Below are 25474 nucleotides of genomic sequence, written 5' to 3'. Positions count from 1 at the left end.
CTACATCATCAGTGGGATGCGGTCCCTATGTGTGGTTTCTGGAGGGACACTCATGCAGTCATCTGTGATAGTTTCATGTTTTCATACTACCTTTGGCGGTGCTTTGTCCAGTGTATGTGCTCTGGCCTAGAGCGGATTGGGAATCAGTGGTATTAAAAGTTTAAGCTCCACGGGGCACAACCTCAGTAGTTTCTCACAGGCTGCCTCTGTGCTAGAGTCTGGCCTCACTTTCCCTTCCCCCTATTTGTTTTCACTCAGAGAGGCTCAGTCTGTCAGATTTTGTTCTTGGAATTATCTTTTGCCTGAGTGTGTGTGCGCACACACAAGTTTGAAAACCAGGTTCTAGAAAACCAAGATCTAGTGCATCCAGGTATTCTGGGTCTGCTTAGAGTTGGAGCCAGGACTGAACCACGTTCAAAGTGCTGTAGATATTGCTCTGTATAAATAAAATGCTGATTGGCCAGTAGCCAGGCAGGAAGTATAGGTGGGATAAGTGAAAGGCTGAGGCAGAGAGACGCTGCCAGCTGCCGTGATGAGAAACAACATGTTAAGATACCAGTAAGCAACGAGCCATGTGGCAACTTATAGATTAATAGAAATGGGTTAATTTAAGATATAAAAACAGTTAACAAGAAGCGTGCCTCGGCCATATAGTTTGTAAGCAATATAAGTCTCTGTGTGTTTACTTGGTTGGATCTGGGCAGTTGTGGGGACTGGCGGGGGAGAGAGATTTGTCCTGACCGTGAGCCAGGCAGGACTGGAGAAAACTTCAGCTACAAATGGCACCCAACATGGGGCTCGAACCCACGACCCTGAGATTAAGAGTCTCATGCTCTACTGACTTGCACTGGAAGGCCCTGGATGTGCCCTGAAGATGCTTTCCTGAGGAGCCAGGAGAGAGTTCAGGAGATCGCCACAGAAGCTTTCCTCCACTCACCATCTCCTTTGGTGTCTTTTGTCCCCCTCTCAAAGAATTACAAGCGAGGTGGGGATACCAGGCTTCACTTTTCCAGAAAGAAACACACAAGTTTATATTGATGCTATCCTTGACTTTATAATAGTTATGAGGACAGCATAGCCTCTAATATTCTTTTTATAAATGAGTACTCTTTTTATGACATGGAAAAGATGAGTCAAGAGATGAACAGGGTAAAGCTGTCATGTCCCTGAATGACTAACTAACTCCGGGATGGTCTTAGGGTATGGCATCTACCTACAAAACCCTGGGTTGAAGAGAGGAAATTCCTGTTCTAAGGAAAACCCTGAATCGTCTCCTGGGGATATCCTCCAAACTGGTGGACAACCTCCCACACAGGTGTACTTAAAGATTTCTCTAGAGAACTGATATTTCAAAGTGCTTCAACTGTTCAGGCCTTAGATGCTGTGAACATACAGCCTCACATTTATGGACTAGGCTTACTTTTTCCCCTTTGATATACAAATAATATATTAATATTCTTAGTGTCTTTATCATGGTCTTCCCACAATCAAATATGATTTTGAATTCTCTCTTGTCTTCAGATTTAGCCTAAATTTGTTCTTCTATTAAATGAGGATTATTTACATTTTTCTAATATTGTTTAAAATATTCTTTGAATCTGCATTTTCACTTTGAATAGTTTTTATTAGCTTTATTGAAAATAAATTAAAAAAAAATCACACACCAAAATGAACCAGGCCAAAATTCTATACAATATAATGAATGTATGTACAGTTAGAATTGGCATTTGAAGGTTGGGGATTTAGCTCAGTGGTAGAGCGCTTGCCTAGCAAGCGCAAGGCCCTGGGTTTGATCCTCAGCTCAAAAAAAAAAAAAAAAAAATAGAATTGGCATTTGAAATGGAAGCTGGGAAGCTTCTCATTGAATTTTACCCTGTCAGAAAAAATTTACACTTTCAATATTAAATGTATTTTATACACTTATCCACCACCAATAACTTTTTAAAACTGTGTTCTCAGCATTGATTTATGTTAGCTTTGTGTTCTTTACTGAAGACATGATTTTTGCATTTTAGGGTCTGCTGACAATTGACACTCTCAGCTTCTAAACTAAAAAGAAAGTTGGGTATGGTGCTGCATACCTTTATTGCCAGCACTCGGGATGCAGAGGCAGGCAGATCTCTGAGTTTGAGGCCAGCCTGGTCTACAGAGTGAGTTCCAGGATAGCCAGTTCCAAAGAACTCATAGTATATTGTTCTTTTTGAACTCATGATTTAAGTAAAATAAGTGACCAGATGTACTTTGTAAACATTTTAAGGTAGTAATTTTCCAAGATGAAAGGCAGCAGTGATTTCCTCATATGTCATAAATGAAAATTAAAAAAAAATACTTGCACAGGACAGAGTAGGAAAATTACAGACTTACTACATTTTGAAATATAAATGTTAAAATTTAGTGGAACAGTATAAGAATAACTGGGCTCTATTTCAAGAATGTTGGTTAATTATGAACAGTATTAAAACAAAGCAATGGGCCAAATGCTTGTCTAAGTAGATGTTGCAAGAGCATCTGATAAAATTCTACATCCATTTCTACTAAAAATCCTTAGAAAATGAAAAGGAATGGAGAATATCATAATCCAATAAGCCATCTCATTTAGACTAATGGTCATTATCTTATTCTAGTGAAATACTAGAAACGTTTCATTAAAATCTCTCATTAATGGTTAACTTTATTCTAGAAGCTCTTCACAGTCAAGTGATACATAAAATTGAAATGAAATGTTTAAGTCCAAAACTGTTAAATTTTATTATGTTCATGTGGTATGAATAATCTAGATAATCTAAGAGAACTAAGTGAATGTCTTAAACTTGGAAGTGGGTGAAATTATATTATAATCTATAGATTATATTATAATCTATAACCAGTTCAAAATAATTATAGATGAAATGAATGAATTCTTGACAACACTTTCTGTTCTTTCCCATTCCTTCTACCACCCCCCACCAAGAGCGGGAAGTATGCATCATAAAACTTTGAAGGAGCCTTGAAAGGGATTGTTATGAAAACAAAAAACAGAAGTGTGTTTGAAAACCGAATTATCTTGAATAATGGAAAGATATGTTGTTCTCATAGAAGAAAAGGCTAAATGTTGTTAGACTTCCCATCAGAGTTTTATGAGCATGTATGTATGTGTGTGTGTGTGTGTGTGTGTGTGTGTGTGTGTGTGTGTGTGTGTGCTTGTCTAACTCTATTTCTACCACTGAAAACACAAAATGGACTCTTCAGTTGAAGAAGAGGCAGAATGTGATAGAGCTTAGAATATACAGGAATACCAGAGTGAGTACTGGAGGCTATGCAACCTGGAAAAACACCCAGACCACGAGATAGCATTGTGTGGAGGAAGTCACAGATATTGATGCTCAGGGTTCTGGGTTTTAGAAACTCTGATGCTGAGGTTTCCCAGGAGGGAAACTTCTGCCACCAAAGCAGATTCCTTTGGTAGACTCTCATACTGGCTTCTTTGAATCCAAAGTCAAGTTTAGACTTAGCCAGACACAGCTGTGCCTATCTTCTAACCCCAAGAACATCTGGAAGAGTGGGTGGTGGCGTCAACCACAGGAAAGACAGGCCACAAGCAAGCTGGGAGAACTCCACTACAGGAGGAAGCTGTCAGAATATAATAGGTATCCATGATGACCGTGCTTACTGAGATACCTTGACAATGCTCACTCCAGGGTACGCTTCGGAAACGTGAGTAGAGAGAGTTAGCCAAAGAAACTCAGTGAGTCTGACCTGACTTGCCTGCAATGCACAGATATCACAAAATGACAACAGCCCAAGGGATCGTCCAGATGTGACATGAACAGTGACAGGCATGGATGATGATGTGGTAACAGAAAACTCGGTACCACTGAGAAAGAAGTAGCGGTGTCCCCAGGATCATTTGTTGATTAAGCTGAGGAGGAATATTTAAAGTGAGCTGCCTACATACTACGTACTAAAACAACTTTTATGTAACTTCACTTTACCCCAGAATATAAAATTAATATATGAACATTTAACAACGATAATCCTTTACTATGTGATATAAACTATAAAGTTGCGTAATTTCTCCTATATGAGAGAAATAATTCCAGAGCATGATAAAGTAGAGAAAAAAAATCCCTGGAAGGAAAAATTGACTGTGTTGATAAATATATTAAGAATTTAGGGGCTAGAGCAGTGTTTTTAACCTTTCTAATGCTGTGACCATTAACACTGTTCCTCATGTTGTGGTGACCCCCAAGCTTAAAATTATTTTCATTGTTACTTCATAACTGTAATTTTCTACTATTATGAATCATAATGTAAGTATCTTTGTTTTCCAATGGTCTTAGGAGACACTGTGAAAGGGTTGTTCTGACCCCAAAGGCGTTACAAACCCACAGGTTGAGAACCACTGGCCTAAGAGAGATGACTCAGCATTTAAGAGTACATACTGCAATTGCAGAGGACCAGAGTTCAATTCCCAGAACCCAGGTTGGTGCCTTGCAGCCATCTGCAACTTAAGCTGCAGGGGATCTGGTGCTTCTGGTCTCCATGGTTACTAGCACTCCTGTTCACATTGACCCATCACACATATCTGCATACGTATAATTTAAAGAATAAAACATACAATTTAACTAAGATTTAGAATTCTGTAAGTTTAAGAACACCACAAATCAATTCAAAGCATTAACCCGAGGGTAGGAAGACATTACTGGTAACTTCTGAGACTCTTTAAAAATGAATGGAGGAAAAACTCCCGTGCCCCACAAAGTAAATGCACAGAGGGACTGAACAGGGAGCCCAGAGAAGAGCAAAGAGAAACAGGACATCAAAACAACAGGTGAGTTTAGTCTCACTAATCAAATAAATGCAAATCCAAATGATGAGATAGCATTCTTGCTTGCAAATATTAAAAGATAAACGTGGTAATACTCACTTTTAATGACAGTAGAGTGAAATGGGTTGGTTTTTTTTTTTTTTTCATGCATTGATGTAAATTGGGTCATTCCACAGAGAACCATGACCTAATCCTAAAAAGAGTTTATATCATTTAAGCTATTATTTGCATCTTAGGAAGTATGATAGAAGGAAAGGATACTGAAGTACTAAAAAAGTCCACATTTCAGGATCTTGGTTACAGCATTATTTATAATAGTACAAAGCTAAAGCTAACCTAAGCATCAAACAGTAAGTGGAGGATTAATTTACTTTCCTGTACAGTAGGACAGTAGGTACCTGTGTAATTCATCACTTGGGGCTGAGGATGTAGCTCAGGGGTAGAAAGTGCCCTTAGCATGTGTTAAGTCCTGGACTAACTCCATATCACCAAGAAAAAAAAAAGTGAGAAATAGCTTATGGCATGTAGGAGAATTGTAATTGCATCCTAGTCATAAAAAGCAGAACCCCCCAAAATATGGCTTATAACCCAATTTAAATGTTTGTGCATATTTACACTATCAAAAACAGGTTAATGAAAAATATCATTAAATTAAAAATAAAGATATGTTGAAAGGATGAGTTTTCCACTTTTGTTAGTTAATGCATTTTCCAAGTCTCCTACCATGACTGTGTGTTACCTTTCGTATCACATTATAAAAGGTTCTTTTAAGAGTGAGCAGTTCCTTTATATGGGGTTTAAATGTTTTAGCAGAAAAATCTCGTATGAGCTCGCTCCTCCTCTCGCCATCTGCCTCCTGTTTAACAGTTAAACAGTTTTATGGGACAGCATTTCGCAGGACCAGTAGCAGTGCTGAGCTTCCTCCTCAGTTCCATTTCACTTCTGTCAGCCCCATGGTGGTGACGGACAGATGCCAGGGTCTTCCTCCTAACTTCCACTCTTAGCACGCATCTGCTACCGAATAGTGCAGTGTCTCCCCCAGGCCTGGAATGGTGCTGATGACATCCGTGTCTGAGTAAAATTGTCTCTCTGTTTTATGTGAGTTACTCGCCCTTGAAAGCATTACGAAAGGAATGAAACCATTTCCTTCTTTATTTTTATTTTTATAGTCACAAAGGTTCTAAAATTTTCCTTTGATTCATGTTGTATGTATGTATTGGAATATCACATGGAACCACATTAATACACACAGACACACAGACACACACACACACACACACACACACACACACACAATTTTAATCAGAAGGCAGTAGTCCCAGCACTTAGGAAGTGGGGACAGGAAGATTTTGAATGTGAGGCTAGTGAAGGTACATAGAAAAATCCTGTCATTAAGTAAATGCACACATGTATTCAGGTATTTATATATGTTACTCAAAAATAAATGCTTGAACATTCCTGATTAAGCTTGTCCTTTGTGAAGATTACGAGCTTGTAAATCCTCTGAACTAAAGGAGCAAGGTTGAGATTTCATTTTTCAGCAGGTGGGTATCATAAAATGTAAAAGCTAACCCTTCACTTAGGAATTATCCAGTTTACAGCTGATAGCACATTTTTAATACAGGGTTTTAAAGTCATGCCATGATATTATTAACTAATAGAACATTTGAAGTGTCTTATTTTGAAATTGCAGCTTAATTAATAGCCAAATGTAGATGTGGTTATTCATTATCTTTATTATCTGTCTTTGAAAAACAGTCATCAAGTCCTTTTTAAACACCCTGGGAAGCCAGTTCAGATTTAACATTACTGTAGATTAATTGGTGGTGGCATGCCACTGGTGCTTCACACCTGGTGTCCTAGTGTTCTCCTGTAGGAGACTCACCCTGTGGACAAGTCCACTGACTTCACACACACACACACACACACACACACACACACACACACACACACACACCTGGTGGCCTACTGTATGAGATCCACCATCACCTCCTTGTGGACAAGTCCACTGACTTCACACACAGACACACACACAGACACACACACAGTCACACACACACACACACACACCCTCTCAGCCTGAGCAGCCTGCACAGTTAACCATGGGAACTTTCTCTTTTCCCCCACTGTATCTCCATGCTGCCGCCTTTCTGTTCCCTTGCCCACTGGAACTGTCAGAATCCCTTGAGTCACGTGCTCTGTCAGAACACGCTCTCACACGTGGGTGTGCACTGACCTTTCCCCATAGCTTAGTCTTTAGCCCAGACCTAGACACAGATGCTTGTTTCTGTTTTGTGGTACTCTCCATCCATGCCCCACCAGCACCTCCGCTCCAAGGGTTGCCCAGTACCAAATTTGCCTCCAAGTCTATTCTGTTTCTCTCACTTTTTCAACAGAGTCTCAGGTAGCTCAGGCTGACCTTGAACTCCCGATTCCTCTGCCTCTGTCTACCAAGTGCTGGGATTACTACCTCTTACTACATCCTTCCTACCTCTAAAGTGTGTTTTAGACCCAGACTCCTGTCCTGAGCCAAAGCCACGGTTGCAGGACGTCTGGAAGAAATAAAAACTGGGAATCCTCTTCTGTGTGTTCTCATTTCCTATGCTTCACCCACATCGACCCTCTCTCCTACACGGAAGTCACTTTAGGGACCAAAGCAAACCTAACCAGGAACTTTATTACATCTGAACTAAAGCAAAGCAGAGTGGTTCCCGTAGGGGTCCTCAAGACAGCGGCTGCAGTAGGGGCCAGCTTCTTAGAAGTCTAGATTGCCTAAGTTCCACCCCAGAAGCTAGGACGGGGGTCCGAGGGTGCCTCTCTATCTGGGTGGCTGTGCTGCATTGGCAGTGAGAGAATTCCTGCATGGTGGGGCCTAAAACCTGGCATACATCAGAATCGGCAGTGGAGCTTAAAGACCCAAGCCCCAGACCAATTAAATGAGAAACTTCAGGTGTCTGACCTGGCATCGGTGTGTATCTTTTAAAAAGCTCTCTAGAGATTTATTGTAAGGCTGGAGGACAACTTAAGCTGTAAAATTTACCTTTTTCTGAAAGCAGAATCTGAAGCAGCTATCTGAAACTTGAATGCACACCGAAGTCACCTGGGAAGCCTTAAAAAAATGACTGATGGCTGCACTCACCTCCTCCCCATTCTCCCTTAATTGGTTTGCAGTATGGCTTGGGCTTTGGGGTATCCCCATTTCCCCAGGCTATTTTAATGCGAAGCCAAGGTTAAGATCACTGTTCAAAGGCTAAGATTCTGGAGGTCTAGGGTACCTAAGAACCACCTGGAGTACTTGATGAAATAGCTTCAGCCAGGTGAGGAATCACCTGGAATTTGGCCCCGAGGACCTATCCAGCTGGCCCCAGTCTTCATCCATCATCTCCTCCTCACCCTCCCTTGCCTTAATGTTTCTATAACTGTGACATCCAACCTCCTCACATTCCCCAGTTCATCCTGCTGGAATCTGTGGGAAAGCTGGAGATTCCACAGTCGCTATGTCCATTCATTAACCATTTGGGAAGAAGTAACTTGGGTTACTACCCTAGTCCTTATACCAGGTAACCTTCATATAGATTTTTAAGTGGTTTTCTTGAGTGCTTGTGACAGGGTCTTACTATGTAGCCCTGGCCAGCCTGGAACTCACTATGTAGACCAGGCTTCCAGCTGCCTGTCTCCCAGGTGCTGGGAATAACAGCATGTGCCACCATGCCTGGCTTTTTTTTTTTTTTTCTTTTTAATGTGTTTTTAAAGGAACCATAAAAACATAAGGAGACAGTATGGATGCATTTAGGAAGTAATTTTCAAATAAGGAAAGTCTTTCTAAGTGATGTTCTATACCTAATAGTCATAAAGGAAAAAATGCATAAGCTTGGAAAGGTTTTCTCCAGGGAAGTTATCATGAACACACGAAAGGACAAGAGAAATGAGAAATACAGCTTCAGTGTTCGACAGAATTGCTTCAATGTGGGAAACCATGAGAAGAAGTAAGAACTCCAGCAGAATAATGAATGGACCAGGTACTATATACTACAAGAAAAAAGAAAAAAGAAAAAAAAAAAACAACACAGAAGGGGGCTGGAGAGATGGCTCAGCAGTTAAGAGCACTGGCTGCTCTTCCCAAGGACCCGGGTCCAATCCCCAGCACCCATCTGCAGTTTACCACCATCTGTGACTACAGTTCCAGAGCCTCTGATACCCTCTTCTAACCTTTGTAGACATGAGGCATGCGAGTAGTGCACAATATTCATACAAGTAAAGTAAAATAATAAAAAGAAATAGAAAAGGCCAGCATATTAAAAGGTGATTAACCTCACTCAGAATCACTTAAACAATGCTAAACATATGATGCTTATGTTTGTAACTTTAATGGTGGCAGTCACATGCTATATTTGCACAGCAAAACATATATACCATAAATATAATTTTATTACTATATCTCAGCAAATCTGAAAAAAATATAAAGAGATGCTTGTCAAGTAGTATGGTTCCCATCTATTGTCTGACAAAATCTGAAAATGCTGTAATTGACTAGCTCAGGGGAAGACTTGTGTCAAGTAAGACTGCAAATCAGTATGGTGTTCTTGAAGAAGAACAGGGCTATAGAGACCAAAGTGGACGGCACACCTACCAGTGACCCAGTTTTTTTGTTTCTAAGAACTTAGCCCTGGGATATAGTCACATAAACATTCAGCAGATACTCACTCATCAAAACATCAAAATCAATGCAGATATCCACTAATAGACTGTGGTATGTGTCTATTATTATTTTCTTTGCTTCTAAAAAATGATAGGCTAAAGATTTAGAAGTGTTAACACAAAAAACTATTGCTAGGTTACTGAAATCAGCCATTAGTATAGAACCTTCAAAAGTTATAAACACATAAAGCATTATATATGACACTCCACTCTTTTTTCATGGGGCTATATTTCATGATAGCACATACATATGTATTTCTGGTCAGTGCATATTCTCTGGAAAGAGGCTATATCTGAATAATAGTGGAATGGCTAGGCACAAAGCCTCAAAAAGAGCCTGAGATGTCTGACTGAGAGGCTGGGCTGGGAGACTGGTGTAGGGGATTCTGGTTTCCATTCTTAGAACCATAATTTTTTTTAAAAAAAGTTATTTGAGTGAATCAAAGAATAAGAGTCAGAGGTTGTGAGACATTTTATAAAAAGCAATCTTTTTGTCTAACCTCTTGAATTATTTGCATTTTCTTTGTTGTGTGCATGCAGTTACTTTCAAATTCTTTCATTCAGCCCTAGAAAAACGTGCTGTTACTTCTGTGACTATCTTTTGCTTGCTCAGCCTCCTTTGCCTCCATGGCCCTTACCTTCCAATTTCCTTCATTACCACTCTCCTTCAGGGCCCAGATGGAAGGCCACACTTGCGAGGTGACCCAAGAGCCTCCTTTTAGAATTCAGGGCCTTGCACTTCTTGCCATGAACAGTCAGTCTATCATGTTCTCTTGGGTTGTCTTTCCTGGCCAGTGTGGGGTAGTCCTGGGGTCAGTGTTTGTCACATTACAGCCCCAAAGATGAAAATGTAGTAGTATTTCCATTGGCTTCTCCTACAGCCATAGATATTGGTCACTTCTTTTTAATTTCAAAATCATTTTATTAACATTCATTGTTCATATGGTAAGTTTTATAATGACATCTTCACTCAGTTATATCATGTATTGTGACCTCACTGACTCTCCATAGTCCTCTCATCCCCATGCCAGGCCCCTTCCCTTTTCCAAATTGTCTGCTCCCACCTTCATGTCTCTTCACATATGTAATATATGTCCTACATACAACATAAAACATGCAGTATTATTTTTTTGAGTCTTACATATTTTGCTGAACAGAATAATCTCTATTTTTCTCCATTTTCTGTCAAATCATATAATTTTTCCTCTTTATGACTGAATAGAACTCTACTGTATGTATAACCATATTTTTATTTTTTATTTTATTTTATTATTTTTTTTTTGTGTGTGTGTATGTGTGCATCACATGTGTGCAAGTGTTCATAGAGTACAGGGGTCTTTGCACCCCCTGGGACTGGAGTTAGAGGCAGTTCTGAGCCATGTGATATGGATGCTGGGGACTGAACCCGGGTCCTCTACAAGAGCAGTAAGTGCTCCTAACCACTGAGCCATTTTTCCACCCCCTACCATATTTTCTTCATCCACTCATCAGTGAACACAAAGGCTGATTCCATATCATGGCTACTGTAACTATTGTGATGGTAAGTGGGTATGCAGGTTTCTCCATTGTGTACCGACTTAGACTCCTGTGAGTATATTCCAGGTGGAGTAGAGCCAGGCCATATGTAGTTCTACTTTAGTTTTACGAGGAACCTCCATACTGATTTTCATAGTGGATAGACTAATTTACATTCACACCAGTAGTCAATCATTGCTCCTCCTGGCCTCATCCTTGCCAACATTTGCTGTTTATTTTCTTAATGACACCCAGTATGACTGAGCGAGATAGAATTATGGTGTACTTTCAATTTGCATTTCCATGATAGCTAAGGATATTGAACACTTGTTCATATGTTTTATTGATCCGAACATGGGCCATTTTTGGTCTCTTCATTGTTTTCAGAATACAAAGCTCTGGCTTCAACCTTGTCTCCAGAGTTGTTAGCATTCCATTTGCCCACTGTCTCTGCCAGTATCACTTCAAGGGAGCGGTGGGAACCATTGGTCTTTGGCTCTCTGAATTTAGCAGTGTCCAGATTAGATTGACTCCTGATAAAAGCTGTCAGCTCATTTAGATGCCAAAATATGCACCTTGTGTGTTCTTTTCATTCAAAGGTTTTCAGGATTCTAGTGTGCCTTTTATTTTTATTTTGAGATTATAATTACAACATTTCCCCCCTTTCCTCCCTCCCCATTCTCCTTCATGGCCTTCAAATTCACCCCCACCCCCACCCCACTAATTGTGATTGCGTATATACATTCCCAACTGTAACCTGCTCAGTTCCTATAATGTAACTTGTATGTATGTTTTCAGGACTTGCCATTTCGCATTGGACAACCAGCTGGTCTGCTCTTCCCTGGAGGAAGGTCACCTCTATTCACTCCTAGCTTCTCAGTTGCCTATAGTTCCTTATGTAGGGTTGAGACCTTGTGGACTTTACGCCACCCACTTTGGCATGCCCATTGGGTGTTGTCCTTGTCCAGTTCATGTTTGAGCAGCCACATTGGTGAGAATTCATGGGCGTAGCTTCTGACACTACTAGGAAATACAGCAAACTCTCTTCTCTGGTCCTTGAAGTCAGTCTCCTCTTCTGCAGTGCTCCCTGACTAGCTTTCATGGTACCAGAAGGCAGAGGGAGGCAACCAGAGTCTTGCCCAGCCCTGCTGTCTGTGAACCACATCAAAGACCAGCATAGCAGGAGAGCTGTAAGGATGAAGTAGTGGCATGCACAGGTTGGTGGTAACCAACAGCTCTCTAATTGTACGTAAGATCTGCTCCACAAAAGGGAAATGGTACCTGGTACTGCATATTGAGCTAACTACTCGATGCTAGTGGAGTCATGATTATTGGTAGTCACAACTTCTTCCCTGGCTTGTTACATGGAAGAATACCCGAAAGGCTCAGGGTGGAATTATTATCCGAGAATTTGTAAGCTAGTACTCTCAGATTTGTATTTGTGCATACAGAGCCTCACAGTTGTGTGTGTTTTGAAACCAAGCTCCCTTACCACACTCATCAATTATTTTAAAGTTCTTTATTGAAACCATCATGGGCAAATAGTAATGTATGGAACATAACAGATTGTGGAGCTAAGTGGGCATATTCCTATGGGGCGTATTTTCTACAAGAAATAATTTGATTATTAGATTAAGTGACCTTAGTTTGGCTTCTAATAGTCGCTTGCTGAAACCAAGCTGAATAGATGGTTTTAGCTGTCTTAATAAGTATAATTTTTAATATCAAATGGCTAAAGTAATAGACCATGGAAGATGAGAAACACAAACTGCACACATTTGAAGTCAGATGTTGCTCATGAATTGTTAGGCACTGTTATAATGAAAAATGGTTGGATTAAAATGATTAAGGTCAATAGTAAAAGTACAAACAACATGGTTAGTGAGCATTTTTTTTCTCCCTATGTTTTGCTTTTTAAAATATTTTAGGGTCTTAACCCAGGATCATATGAATTACACACAGTTTAAATGAGTTAATTCACTCATGTAGGGTAAATGATCTTGTTTTAGAGCGGTGGTTCTCAACTTTCCTAAGGCTGTGACCCTCTGAAACAGTTCTTCATGACCCCCAGCATAAAATTATTTTGTTGCTACTTCATAACTGTAATGAAACATAATGTAAACATCTGGTATGCAGGATAGCTGATATGTGACCACTGTGAAAGGGTCATTCTAACCCCCAACAGGTCGTGGCCCATAGGTTGGGAGCCGCTGTTTTAGAAAAGGGAAGAAATTATAGATATGTGTGGGCATATGTAGTAGAGAACTGCAATTGCATATATGTGGAGATAGATCCCCTTCCTCAGGCTTTGCTTTCAGTGGCTTCAGTTATCCATGGTGAACTATAAACATTCAGTTGAAATATAAGCTTTAAGTATGAAATATTAAATGGAAATCTCAGAGGTAAACTGTCTATAACTTCTTCATGGCCCTTGGAGGGGTGTGATGAAACCACTGCTGTTCGGCCATATCCTTCCCAAGACATCAATATGTACCTCCTGTCCACCAGTCTTACTAGTCATGTCCCTTGGCAGATGTCTGAAGCATCTCAGGGAATATGTTAAGTATCCTTTCTTTTCCCAAATCAAGGCCCCAGTCTAGATAAGCCAAAGAAAAGCTGAAAAGGGTTGTCCCTAAGTGAGAAGTTTTCTGGTTAGTAAGGAAACAGCAGCAGAAAAGCCCTACACTACAATAGATGTGATTGTGTTTATGTTAGTCATCTTTTTCTGCTAGTTATCTTTCTGGCAAAATGCCTGAGAAGATCACTGTAAAAGAGGGATGCTTTGTCTGGTCTCAACATTACAGAGATGCCAGACCGTGGTCACTGGACCTCATCACCAAGGGCAGCATCTTGGCAGAATCATGGCAGAAGTATATGGCAGAGGAAAGCTGCTCAATTCATGGTGAAATGATGAAAGAGAGGAAGAATAGAGGAAGGGGGAGATAGAGAGGGAGGGAGAGAGGGAGAATATGAATGAGAGAAGGGGCCAGCAACAACATACACTCAAAGTCACACCTCAAATGACCTACTGTTCGTAATAGGCACTAACTCTGAATAGCCAACTAAGCTATAAACTCATCAATGAATGAATCTACTGATTAGATCCAAGCCTCTATGGTCCAGTCATTTCTCAGGAGTGCCACCAGTTTGGAACTAAGCCTTTAAACACATGAATCTTTTTCAGGGATACTTCATATGTCAACCATAACATTGGTAATCTCTTCTGGTACCTAACATTTTAAACTCTAACATAACAAATGTATGAATAGTAAAAAACAAAACAAAAACAAAACATAGCATATATAGTATTGGTTCTATTTGTGGTTTCTGGAACTCATTGGGAACTTGGGATCCTTTGTTATATAGGAACACTGCCCTATGTTATTAACCCAAGAGAGCCCCATGTGGGCAAGTGGGATTGAAGTGCTGACATGGTGAGATAGAGTTTGTTTGCATTGATAGGGAAGGTATTTCAGGTCAAACGGCCCTTTTGAGAATACTTAGAGGTCAGAGGGAGCCCAATATGTAAAAGGAACATTGAGTTAATATACCCAGGAGTGGGAAAGTGAGTTTCAGAGGGAAGTGTGCAAAGGAACAGAAATCTAAGTGCGTCCTTGTTAAGAGCTCTAAAGTGACCTGCAGGACATGAACAGAGCCTAAGGTATGCTTCTCAAGCCCAGCTATCTACTACAGTCTTCTTGTTCAAAGGGAGTGCAGCAAGGTCTGGACATAGCCGTTTTAAGGCTTCTCTGTTGGTTTTAGTATGCAGCCTGCATTGAGAACCCTTCCTTCATTGATCTAAGGGAACACAAAGGAGATGTGTGAGAAACATGTGGAAGGAGGAAGAGGCGCAGGGCCTGGGGATTTCCAGGATCCCTGTGATTTCTAAGAACTGACACTAAGAATTCTGACTTATTGGGATCCCACCTCATTCCGTATTTTTTATTATGAAGGAATAGGTTAGTGAAAATTTTCAGCCCCAACAATAATTATTTCAAAGAACAACCATTGCGTATATCTTGCTGTGTCAGATAACATTCCTACCCACTGGATTCCACAGGAACATTTAGAATTTGTTAAACAGGACCAGCTTTGCTTTAGTATTCATTCTTTAACTAAAAGGAGCTAAAAGGAAAGGGTTTATAATAAGAATCACCTTTACAGTACATTTAGGAAGTCATATGGATGTACAGCCTTTCATTAAAATGCCTCTGTTGTGACTAGAAATGACTTAGCAGTAGAAGCAAACAGCCTAAGAACCAATTTCCTGATAACATCCCCCCTCTTCTAGGATAAAAGGGAAGTTCTTTGTATCTAATTATGTTAAGGAATTGAAATCCTTCCTGTCAGATAGGAAAAATAATAACATGCACACACTGCTGTATTCTTTAACTCAGTTTTACCCAGATTCAGGGACTAATTAGTTATCTAAGATTAATAGCACTAATCAAGTTCCATGTAATTGCGTGGAAGTTAGGGATATCTGTTACAGTGGCTGTGTTCCGGCCTCGCCTTCCTTGACCTTACAAACACAACTCAGGAACTTTAACAGGGGGTGAAAGCCATCTCTCTGCCTGAACTGAGAAAACAAATTGCTCTCGAGGGGAGGGAAAACATGCATCCCCCAATCAACTTCCTTCATCGCTCTTGCTGTTCACCGGTCTTTACTTGGGATCACCTTGAGATGTGACATCAATTCGGAGTAAGAAGGAAGGGTCAATGAAAAGCTAAAACATTCTCAAGAACCCATTACCGCACATCTCCAAGGGATGCGTGCCAGTGCGACCGAATTTCAAATACAGGACACACATTCCAGGGAGATGGCTTCATGGAACAGAGACAATAGACATCTGTGAGTCTCACGACACAGGAGTTGACCTCTTACTGGGTCGCTCTTCTATTCCCTACATGTCTTCCACCCTGTAACCTCATCACTCACTCCTTAGAAAACACTCCATATCTGAGTATCGTGAGTGTTGTGAAACAGCATGTTTACTGTAATTTACCGTCACGGAGAGATTTTTTTTTTTAAAGAAGTAATTTTGATGCATTTAAAGGCTGTGGTTTAGGTATATGTCTTCTTTAAATAAGTACAGCTCCAGAACGGGTTTTGCAAGATGAGCTAGGATGGGTAGTATGCGCTCAATGCTTCTGTCGGTAGCCTGTTGGCTACCGTGTCTTGTTCACCTGTTGTCTGGTCTCTCAGGGAGCTCAGTGCACTGTGCACAATAAGAACTTGAAACTAATCAAATTTGACCATGAAAGCAATGTGTTTCAAGTTCACTGTGTTAGGCACCGAGAATTCAAAGCATCTGTGTACTTATCCAGACCTTATCATCAGCCTTTAGGACTTCGAGAATGTGAGAAGAAGACAGAGGTGGAGTAGAATGTGCAAATCATTGTGCTCCCTTCAGTAGACACGACTACAGCTATTGCCCGAATAGGTAATAGTTTACCCTATGAAGTTTCTCTTCTCTAGATATCTTTTCTGTCAACTGGTTTGAGTGTCTGAAAACAAATCAGAGACATTAAGTCAGTAGGCATTAAGTAACCCGAAGTGGAGAAAAGTTATTGGATCTCGGGTGCAATAAGAAAACTCTAACATAGTTATTAAACATTTGGGCGACACTAATGCTATCGTTACCTTTGAGAGCAATGCTACCGTTGAGAACTGTTGTCTATAGTTGCATGCATATGACTAGGAGCTCGTTTAAATGAATTTCCAGTTATCTGAAGTCTTGCCTCTGTAAGTCAGTCAATGAGACAGAAGTTGACCATACCAAACAAAAAAGTCTACAAAAATATTATCGAGTTCATTTTGTGTTGGTCAACTACTCCCAGGCATGGGCCTGCCCTGTGGTTAGTAGACCCACTGAGACTCCACTGGAGAGAAGTGGTTTTTGTTTTTGTTTTTGTTTTTTGTTTTTTTTTTTTTTTTTGTTGTTGTTGTTTTTGGTTTTTTGTTTTGGTTTTTTTTTTTTTTTTTTGGTTTTTCGAGACAGGGTTTCTCTGTGTAGCTTTGTGCCTTTCCTGGAACTCACTTGGTAGTTCAGGCTGGCCTCGAACTCACAGAGATCCGCCTGCCTCTGCCTCCCAAGTGCTGGGATTAAAGGCGTGTTCCACCGCCGCCCAGCAAGAAGTGTTTTTTGTTTTTTGTTTTTGTTTTGTTTTGTTTTTTTGGTTTTTGCCAGCAAGTATTGATTGCAGGTGCTTCTTGATGAGTGGCGGGAGCTCATGTCCCCTCCCCCCCTCAGTGCTGGGACCTTGTCTGGCTTGCACCAGTACAATCCTTGTGCACACTGCCACGATCTTTTTGAGTTTGCATGTGCATCAGTTATGTCTGGAAGACACTGTTTGCTTAGAGCTACCCATTGCCTCTGGCTTTTAAAATCTCACCCCTTTCTTTCCCACCTAGATCCCTGAGCCCTTGAGGGGAGGGATCTGATGGAGTCATCCCATTGAGGAAGGAGCGCTCCAAAGTCTCTCAGTCTCTGCACATTGTCTAATTGTAGGTCTCGCGTTAGTTCCCATCTTGAGCAAGAAGCAGCTTCTGATGATGACTGAGGCGCTGATCCGCGGTCAGATGTGAAACAAGCCATTTTTGATTGCTCTCTTCCCAGCTCATTGAATCCCACTTTCCAACAAGCCACATTGGTTTTCTTGCCAGTACCTCCCCAAGATCTGCAGTCCTCATCCAAACTATTGTCTTTCCCGTGTGTCTCTCCTATCAGCTTCCGGACAGATCTCCCGCTCTCGCCCCAGCCAGCTTGCAGCCCATTGGCCACAGAACGGCTAGAAACATCTTTATCATATCCTCCCCTTCTGTGAAGTAGAAGATGGATAAATGTTTCTTGCCTGACTTAGTCAAGCAGTGGGCAGAGGTTCTGACTATGTTGGGCTTAGGCAGAGAAAGCCCACAGTATAAGAAAACAATGCATTGTGAGTAATCTGCTCTTGAGTTGAACACCCAAGTATGTTGGTGTCCTTTATTCACTGGCCTGCAGTGAGCACCGTACAGTTCTGCCAGAGACACCACCACTGCCAGCTAATCAAAGATAGTCCTTGGTTATTTAGGACCTAAACAGCTGCCCAGGTTTAATTAATATTCCACAATTATATCTGGAGCAGAGCCAATTTCAGAGACAGGTGTCTAAGTGACAGGAAGATCTCGGACTTTCCTTCACACGTCACCTGTTACAGTCCAGTGGGATCCACTCAAAGTTTGCTGGCAACTTGAACTGTGATTTCACATGCCTTGTTCTGTTGGAGGTTCCCGTATAAATCTTACCAGTGCCCACTCTGCTGGCATTCATCTTGCAAGGAGGTCCTAGATTTGGTTCTGTGCAATCTGTCCTTAAGATTGTGAAGTAGTGGCCATGTGTTGCAGAGGGCCCCTGAAGCCTTTGGAAAACACCACACTGATTGTTATGGCTCGAAACATCACAGCTCATTTAAGGGGATCGTCAAGTAATGAGAATGAGGATTCAAATGGGGGGCTTACTCTTTGATCCCCCAGGAGTTTCAAATGGCAGTGGTCATTAATTCTTGGATTCCCTCTGTTCATATAGAAAATTGAGGCATCAGAAACTGTCATTTTGTGAACGGATAGCTATTAAAAGCACATTAATAATCTATAGTGGGTAAAGCATATGCCTTTTAAAAAGATTTGCAGCTTGCTTCTTTGTGGCGAAGACACAGGACTTCTCCAGCCTAATTACAAAGCAATCAAACAATTTAATTAATCTGGAAATCGCTTTCTTCACAATAACTGCCTCTAAAATGAGGCACCCTGTGTAGTGCCGTTAGGTAAAAGCCTGGCTCCGACACACTGCTTGCATCTTAGCTGTGCCTCTCTGCCTTTTGGGGATCTTGGTGTTAATTACCTACCCAATGCCTGACCACTGCGAAGGCTTACTTTATCAGGTCAGAGCGTCAGCGGGGATAGTGGCAGTCCATAAAGTGGCCGAGCACTCAAACATCCAAGAGCCAGCAAATCCCCGGAGCAGCAGGATGAGAGTTACAAGCGAAGGCTGCACATATGGGCAGAGAATTAGCTGGCACCAGTGTCTGTTCGAGAGTCTCTCAGGTATTGCTTTGCAGATGGGTGGATGAATTGGGAGAGCAGTGCTGTGAGCAGTTGAAGGTCATGTGTAGGACTCCAGTTTCAATCCATCCTGCTCTCTCTTCACAGCAAGTGCCATTCATGTGTTCAGCGGAGAGGACTTCCTAGAGCATAGGTGGCGTGAATTCTAACCCACCTACCCCAAATCTGCAGCATCGTGGGCACTGTCTAACAAAATAGTATTGCTAAATCTTGGGAGACCAAAAAAGAAGTCCGTTTTTATTTCAAATAAAAATAAAACCTTTCACAACTGACTTCTAGAACTCTAATATGCTAATCTTATCATTTCTCCCCAAGGGAAATTGAAATTTTGTTCAGTGCAGGACATATACGTCTATATAGTGCTTATTTACTTTTTCCTATGTTAGTGCCAGAACTGCACCTGCCTCTCAAGATTCTCTATTAGTGGGTTATTCTGCCATGTCATCCCACTGATCTATCCACAGTGGCGACATCAGTCACTCTCTGTATTCTCTCTTTTTTCTGGCTTGTTTCGAACACATCACCAATCGCTCTTAATTTGCCCACAGAAATTCTTTCTCGTGACCTTGTATGTGCTGGTCCAGCTCTGTCTCCTTTGGTCCATCCAAGCATCTCTAATGCTCCCACTACCTAATACCAATAAATATAGTTCAAAGGGCATTGGCTGTACCTCTCTGTATTTTATTCACCTCGAGGGCTTGTCTCTGGGAATGTTTTAGTGTGTACAGTATTTCTGATGGAGTTGTTTCTGGTTCTCTGAAGTCCCCATCTTCCCTGAAGCTTGCTGAACTGCCCTGCCCTTCTGTGATATCTTATGGCACTTTATGTACTTTAGTGATAGTACAGTTGCAGCAGCATCCCAATTCTTTCTACACAGCCCCCATCCCCACCCCACCCCCCAGCAAACCTTGTCAGTATTGTCAGATGTGGATGGATTCTGTGTACAGCTGAGGTAAAACATTACACCATTTACTGATGTTCCTGTCACCTTAGTTTGTTGAAGTTTCACTCTGTGATGTTCACACATTGACAAAAATGCCTGACAGCTCCACTCCGAACAGTCTAGTTCTTAGTGACCCCATGACTTTTGTGAATGCTATATACATTTTAGTTCAGCCCACATTAAGAAAATAGATCTGCCGAATTATAAAGATATACAGATGGTTCTTGAGGTTGAAGATAAAAGGAACCCAGGCTTTGGGTTTATGGCAGTGAAAGGTGAGAAAGAAATGGAGTTTCAGTCATACCTGGCAAGGCAGCCTAGGATGTCAGGCCAAGTCTAGGGCTGGTGAGTGGAAGCTTTGGTACTGGCAGCTTTGATTTCTTTGAAGGGCAGGTTTCCTCAGCCTTCTGTGTCTGTCTGTCTGTCTGTTTGTCCTCACGCTGGAAGATCACCTTGTGCTATAAAATGTTTTATAAAATGGTACCTGGCTTCCTAGGGGTCAGTCGTTTTAAGTTCATCCTCAGATCTTCCCCCTCCCCCGTTTTGTAAAAATGGGTTCTTTGTTTTCGCTCACCACATCTGAACCCCCAGCTTTAGTGTTTTCTGCACAGAGAAGACAGGCTGGGGATCGGGCCAGATTCCCTTGGTCTTATTTTATTCTTGTGAATGAGTCAGAGAGAATTGTTGTCAGAATGTCTTGGCTTCAAGTAAGCAATTGTTTTTGTTACAACTAATAATTTACTGGTAGTTTGTTCTCCATGGTGTACAAGCAACATGAATATAGTCCCCAAACTTAAAAAAAAAAAAAAAAAAGCAGAGAAAAATAACCCCTATACAATGATTCCAAGCATTAGATTATCCCCCTTAGGAAGCAAGGGCTTTTAGCCATCTTGAAGTTATTGAGCGCTTTTACAGAATGCGGAGAGTGATACACTAGCTAAATTAGGAGCGGGAACAATGCTGTTGAGAGAAGGTCAAAATAAGTCCATTTGCTGCATAGATAAACAGACAAAATGAATCCTGGATTACTGGACAGCATAAGCAAAATCCATTCCTCCAGGGGCCTCCCGGAACAGCAGATGCAAAGACATGATAAATGTCCCCGTGGCACGGGAACCGCTCCTTGCTTGGCTCTCTTTTATAAAGAAACGGCTTCTCGGCGCTTCCCTGTTGAATGGCTCTGATTGTGTTGTCATAAAGTTAATAGCATCTGTTGAAGACAACACTATAAAATTTGCAACCTTAAGTTAATTGAAAAATTTCAGTGGAGATGTAGCCAGTCAAAGAAGTCCTCAAGGTAACACTAAACCTGTCTCCTTGAGGTGTTCTGTTGTTCGTTAACACACTAATAACAAATTGTTTACCTTTCCCGCTGGGCATGACTTGAGGGTGGAAGTCGGTATTCCTTACAGCTGGCTACAGTGGTCACTCATCACTGAGGACCCAGTGATGTGGCCGTGGCTTTGCTTGTTGGGGGATGAAGAGCGTCTCTCCCTGATCTATTTTTCCACTTTTCAGGAAACCATAGAGCTACTTTGCAGGCTTTTCTCACCTCCTTACAGAAACCAGCTCCATTCCCAAGTGGTCCTCAGACAGTGCTGGGCATCTAATTAAACATGCAGGGGGAAGCAGCATGGTCTGGAGTGTCCTGAACTTGCCCCCGCCAGCTGCCTGCCAAGCTTTGTCAATGATCAGCAGCAGGTTGAGCCGGCTAATGGAGAAAGTAACAAGCCCCAGGGGTTCTGCCCTCCTTCCGTGAGCAATCAGTGCTCTTCTCAGCCAGTGGAGGACTTGAGAGACAGTGCTACCATCTCCTTGTGGCCAGGGCTTTTACTGTCCGCCTGGCCAGTCACATTCCAGCTGCTTAGAGACTCAGAGATTGCTGAAGAAAATATTGACAAGGAGTAATCCTGCCAGGTTCATCTAGCAATGCTAAGATAGAGCCTGGGACATTTTAGACAGAGGTCCAGATGGCTGGATTCTCCCTTCTATTTTATGACTAGATTTGACACATCTATCATTTAAATGTATACTTTGGAATCCAAGCCCTTTATTTTCAAGACTTTTTTTTTCCATACTGAGGCTACCTCCCCCAAATAAAAAGCACCTCTAATAAAAGCATGAGCTCAACACCCAAGTGTTAGCATCTGAAGGCACAATACAAAACATATATGTACTCATTATTCTACAGACTGAAATGCGTAGGTTATTAAAGATTCAGAGGGCTGGGGGTTGGGGATAGTGCTGAATGGATGTATTCGTATGTCTTGCCCACTTGGAAAGCTGTACTGGCACTCAGTGCCGTCCCACCCCCACCCCCACCCCACGCCAACCCCCATTCCTACCCCCACCCCACCCCACCCCACCTCTCCTGCTTCCCAGATCCCTGCTGGAGGCAAAGCTAAAACATTATTAGAGGAAATGACATTTTTGTAGAACTGTAAAGAAGCTGATTACTAAGAAGATTCTGGATGTGGATAATGGCACAAAAACAAAATGAGGTTGTTCATTTCTCCTTTTCTCTCCACAGGAAATAGCCCTCAAGATAGTCCAAGGAATTTCTCCCCCAGTGCCTCAGCCCATTTCTCGTTTGCACGGAGGTAAGGCCTGCACATGAGTGGGGCAATGCAGTGATTCCCAGGGAACCTGTTTCTACCCTCTCCCCACAACGCTCCTCCCCACGACTCTTGCAGGGTTCTGTCTTGGGGGATCCTTTTCAATCTCACTTCTCCAAACAAAGGACCTTGCTAGATAGAACATACCTGCTTGAACAGTCATCTTGAAGACTTCGGCCTTGTGTTACAGTTGGAGGGTCCCTCTTGGTTCCTTTGCTAACTGTGAGCCCCAGTGAAGATGTGGAGATGCTTCTCTGTGTTGTCTTCCATCTGGAGAGCATGCCTTGTGCAGATTCAGCCTTAACAGATTTTTACTGAAATTCTTGAGGTGTTGCTGTACAGGCTCTATTGATCTATGTCCTGGTACAAGCTTTTGTTGTTATCCTACGTTGTACATTTTGTAAAAATGAGATGCTGATTACAAGGTATGAATTTGGGAGCGTTAACCAGCAATTAAATTAAGTGACAGATCTTAGATAAAGCAGTGCTTGGATCATTAAGAGGTTTTGTGTTCTTTTCTTTTTGGGGGAGAGGGCGCAGTTAAGACAGGGTTTCTCTGTGTAGCCCTGGCTATCCTGGAACTTGCTCTGTAGACCAGCCTGGCCTTAAACTCAGAGATCCATTTGCTTCTGCTTCCCAAATGCTGGGATTAAAGGTGTGCACCACCATGCCCAGCACTCTTTTTCTATTAATATTGTATTTAGAATTAAGCAACAGATGTTCAAGAGCTATGCCTCTGCTCTTGGGAAACTGAGTCAAGAGGAAGTGTTCTTACTTAGAAGTATCTAAAAAACAAGCTTTCGAGATTGGTCCCCCTGCTGTGGCCTCAGGCATCTCTTCTGGATTCTGAAGCAGTGTTTTTCTCAGACATCCTGTCTTCACTTCTCCTTCACCCCCTCACGTGTGTGTCTTGCCTCCTCCACCCAGGAAAGAGAATGCAAAATGCACCTTCAAGTCTCCAAGTATTCAGAATAAATTTAGTTTATGATCTGGATGTCCCATCTATTTGGACAAATGTCTCAGAGACTTAATTATACCCTAAAGTGAATTTCAAACAGTATTTACATTATTACAAATCATATAGGTATATCTTTTAAAATGCATTTGTTCTTCCACACATTACTAATGAGCAGTGTGCACACTTGTCAGCATGTGATACATTTTATGTTCTGAAATCCTAAGAAAAAGATTTTTCCAAACTCTCTATTATAATTAAGATTCCAGCAATGTTTTCAGAATTCTCTATGATTAAGATTCTACTCTAGGTCCCAACCCATTGTTCTTTCCATTACCATAGTCATTTTCCATTGTATGTTCCAGGCCTCTGTGAATCCCACTGTGGGGAAGGTTCAAGAATGATTAAGATACCATCTCAGGGCTGGAGAGATGGCTCAGTGGTTAAGAGCAGTGACTGCTCTTCCAGAGGTCCTGAGTTCAATTGCCAGCAACCACATGGTGGCTCACAACCATCTATAAATGAGACCTGGCGCCCTCTTCTGGCCTGCAAAGACACATGCAGGCAGAACACTGTGTATATAATAAAAAAAAAAGACACCATCTCAAGGAGGTTGCTGGGACCCACACCTGGATCTTCTTTAGGATCCAGCTTTTTTTGTTTTTAATTAAGATTTTATTTTAACTATTATACTATAAGAGAAATGCAAAAGCTAACTGACCCTCAAAAGTCTGTCTGCCCAGTGACTATTAATTCATGATGGTTCACTATTCCAAGTGGGGGAAAAAACGCTATGAAGTCAATAAACAAGCACCCTCTGTACTGTAAAATGGAGGGTGGGTGCATTTAATTACCCTGAGTAATAAGTAAATGCAAATCTCATTGCAGTGTGTATTAAAACATGACAGAAGCCACAGTCTCTTAATCCTGCCAGATTTATAAAATGAAGAGCATCTAATAATTAAGTGGGAGACTGAAGGACAGATGAATCTGGCTTCTGTGCTATAAAAAAAAAAATGCACACACACCCCCCCCCAAGCATGTTAATTTTTGACAAATGCACCATAAACCGTGACAGGAGATTACCACTGGAGACCTCCAGTTCGTGTCGCATGATCTACCAGCTGGGACTCCTTCCACACTCTTCAGAAAGTATTAATTTCGATTAGGATATGAGTGATCATTGTCTTACACGTTTATGAATAAAAGTAAACAGAGCCTGTGTTCATCATGAGAATTCAGACTGGCACTTGCCACCCAACGTCTGCCCACTCCTGCTTTTTAGAGACAGTTTTCACCCAGGAGATTTTGACCTTCTGCCTCGGGTCTCTGCTGCCTCCCACTGGCTGGGTGTCACTGAACCTTTCAGAAGTAATGCTGGTTTGAGATTCTCACATTCATTGCTTTATAATTTAGCCCAATAGAGGATATGTGGCCCTGTCTTTGAAATCATGCTGGGGTGAAGACACAAACGGTAGGCTTACTAATCCTCTCTGACCTTACTGGGTCAGCCGCCTTCCTGTTACAGCCTTAATAACATAATAGTTCAATTACAGACTGTAAAGTATGATGACACACTGCTGCTTTAGAATACACAGCCAAGAGTAAACCTATCAAGGCAGTTTTTAACATGCTGAGTTTAATTAAAGAGAAAAATAATCATCACAATATTACATTTTATTTGGAAAAAGGAAATATTACACACACACACACACACACACACACACACACCACACACACACACACACACACATATGCACGCACATACACACATCTGTTTTGTTTAAGACAGGGTGTCTCCGTGTAGCCCTGATTACCCTGGAACTCACTCTGTAGC

General features: G+C 41.5%; 1 protein-coding gene across 1 annotated transcript in view; it reads left to right on the top strand.

The window, feature by feature from the left end:
- Mast4 (microtubule associated serine/threonine kinase family member 4) overlaps positions 1–25474 on the top strand; it is a 581729-nt gene that overhangs the window by 485559 nt on the left and 70696 nt on the right. Inside the window, 1 exon segment of the mRNA XM_036206828.1 lies at positions 22598–22667. Coding sequence (XP_036062721.1) covers positions 22598–22667 — 70 coding nt within the window.

This window comes from Onychomys torridus, chromosome 15 (assembly GCF_903995425.1).
Source record: "Onychomys torridus chromosome 15, mOncTor1.1, whole genome shotgun sequence".
In the NCBI taxonomy this organism is placed as follows: domain Eukaryota; kingdom Metazoa; phylum Chordata; class Mammalia; order Rodentia; family Cricetidae; genus Onychomys; species Onychomys torridus.
The sequence above is the reverse complement of the archived record's forward strand: the minus strand, read 5'-3'. Positions and strand labels throughout refer to the sequence as shown.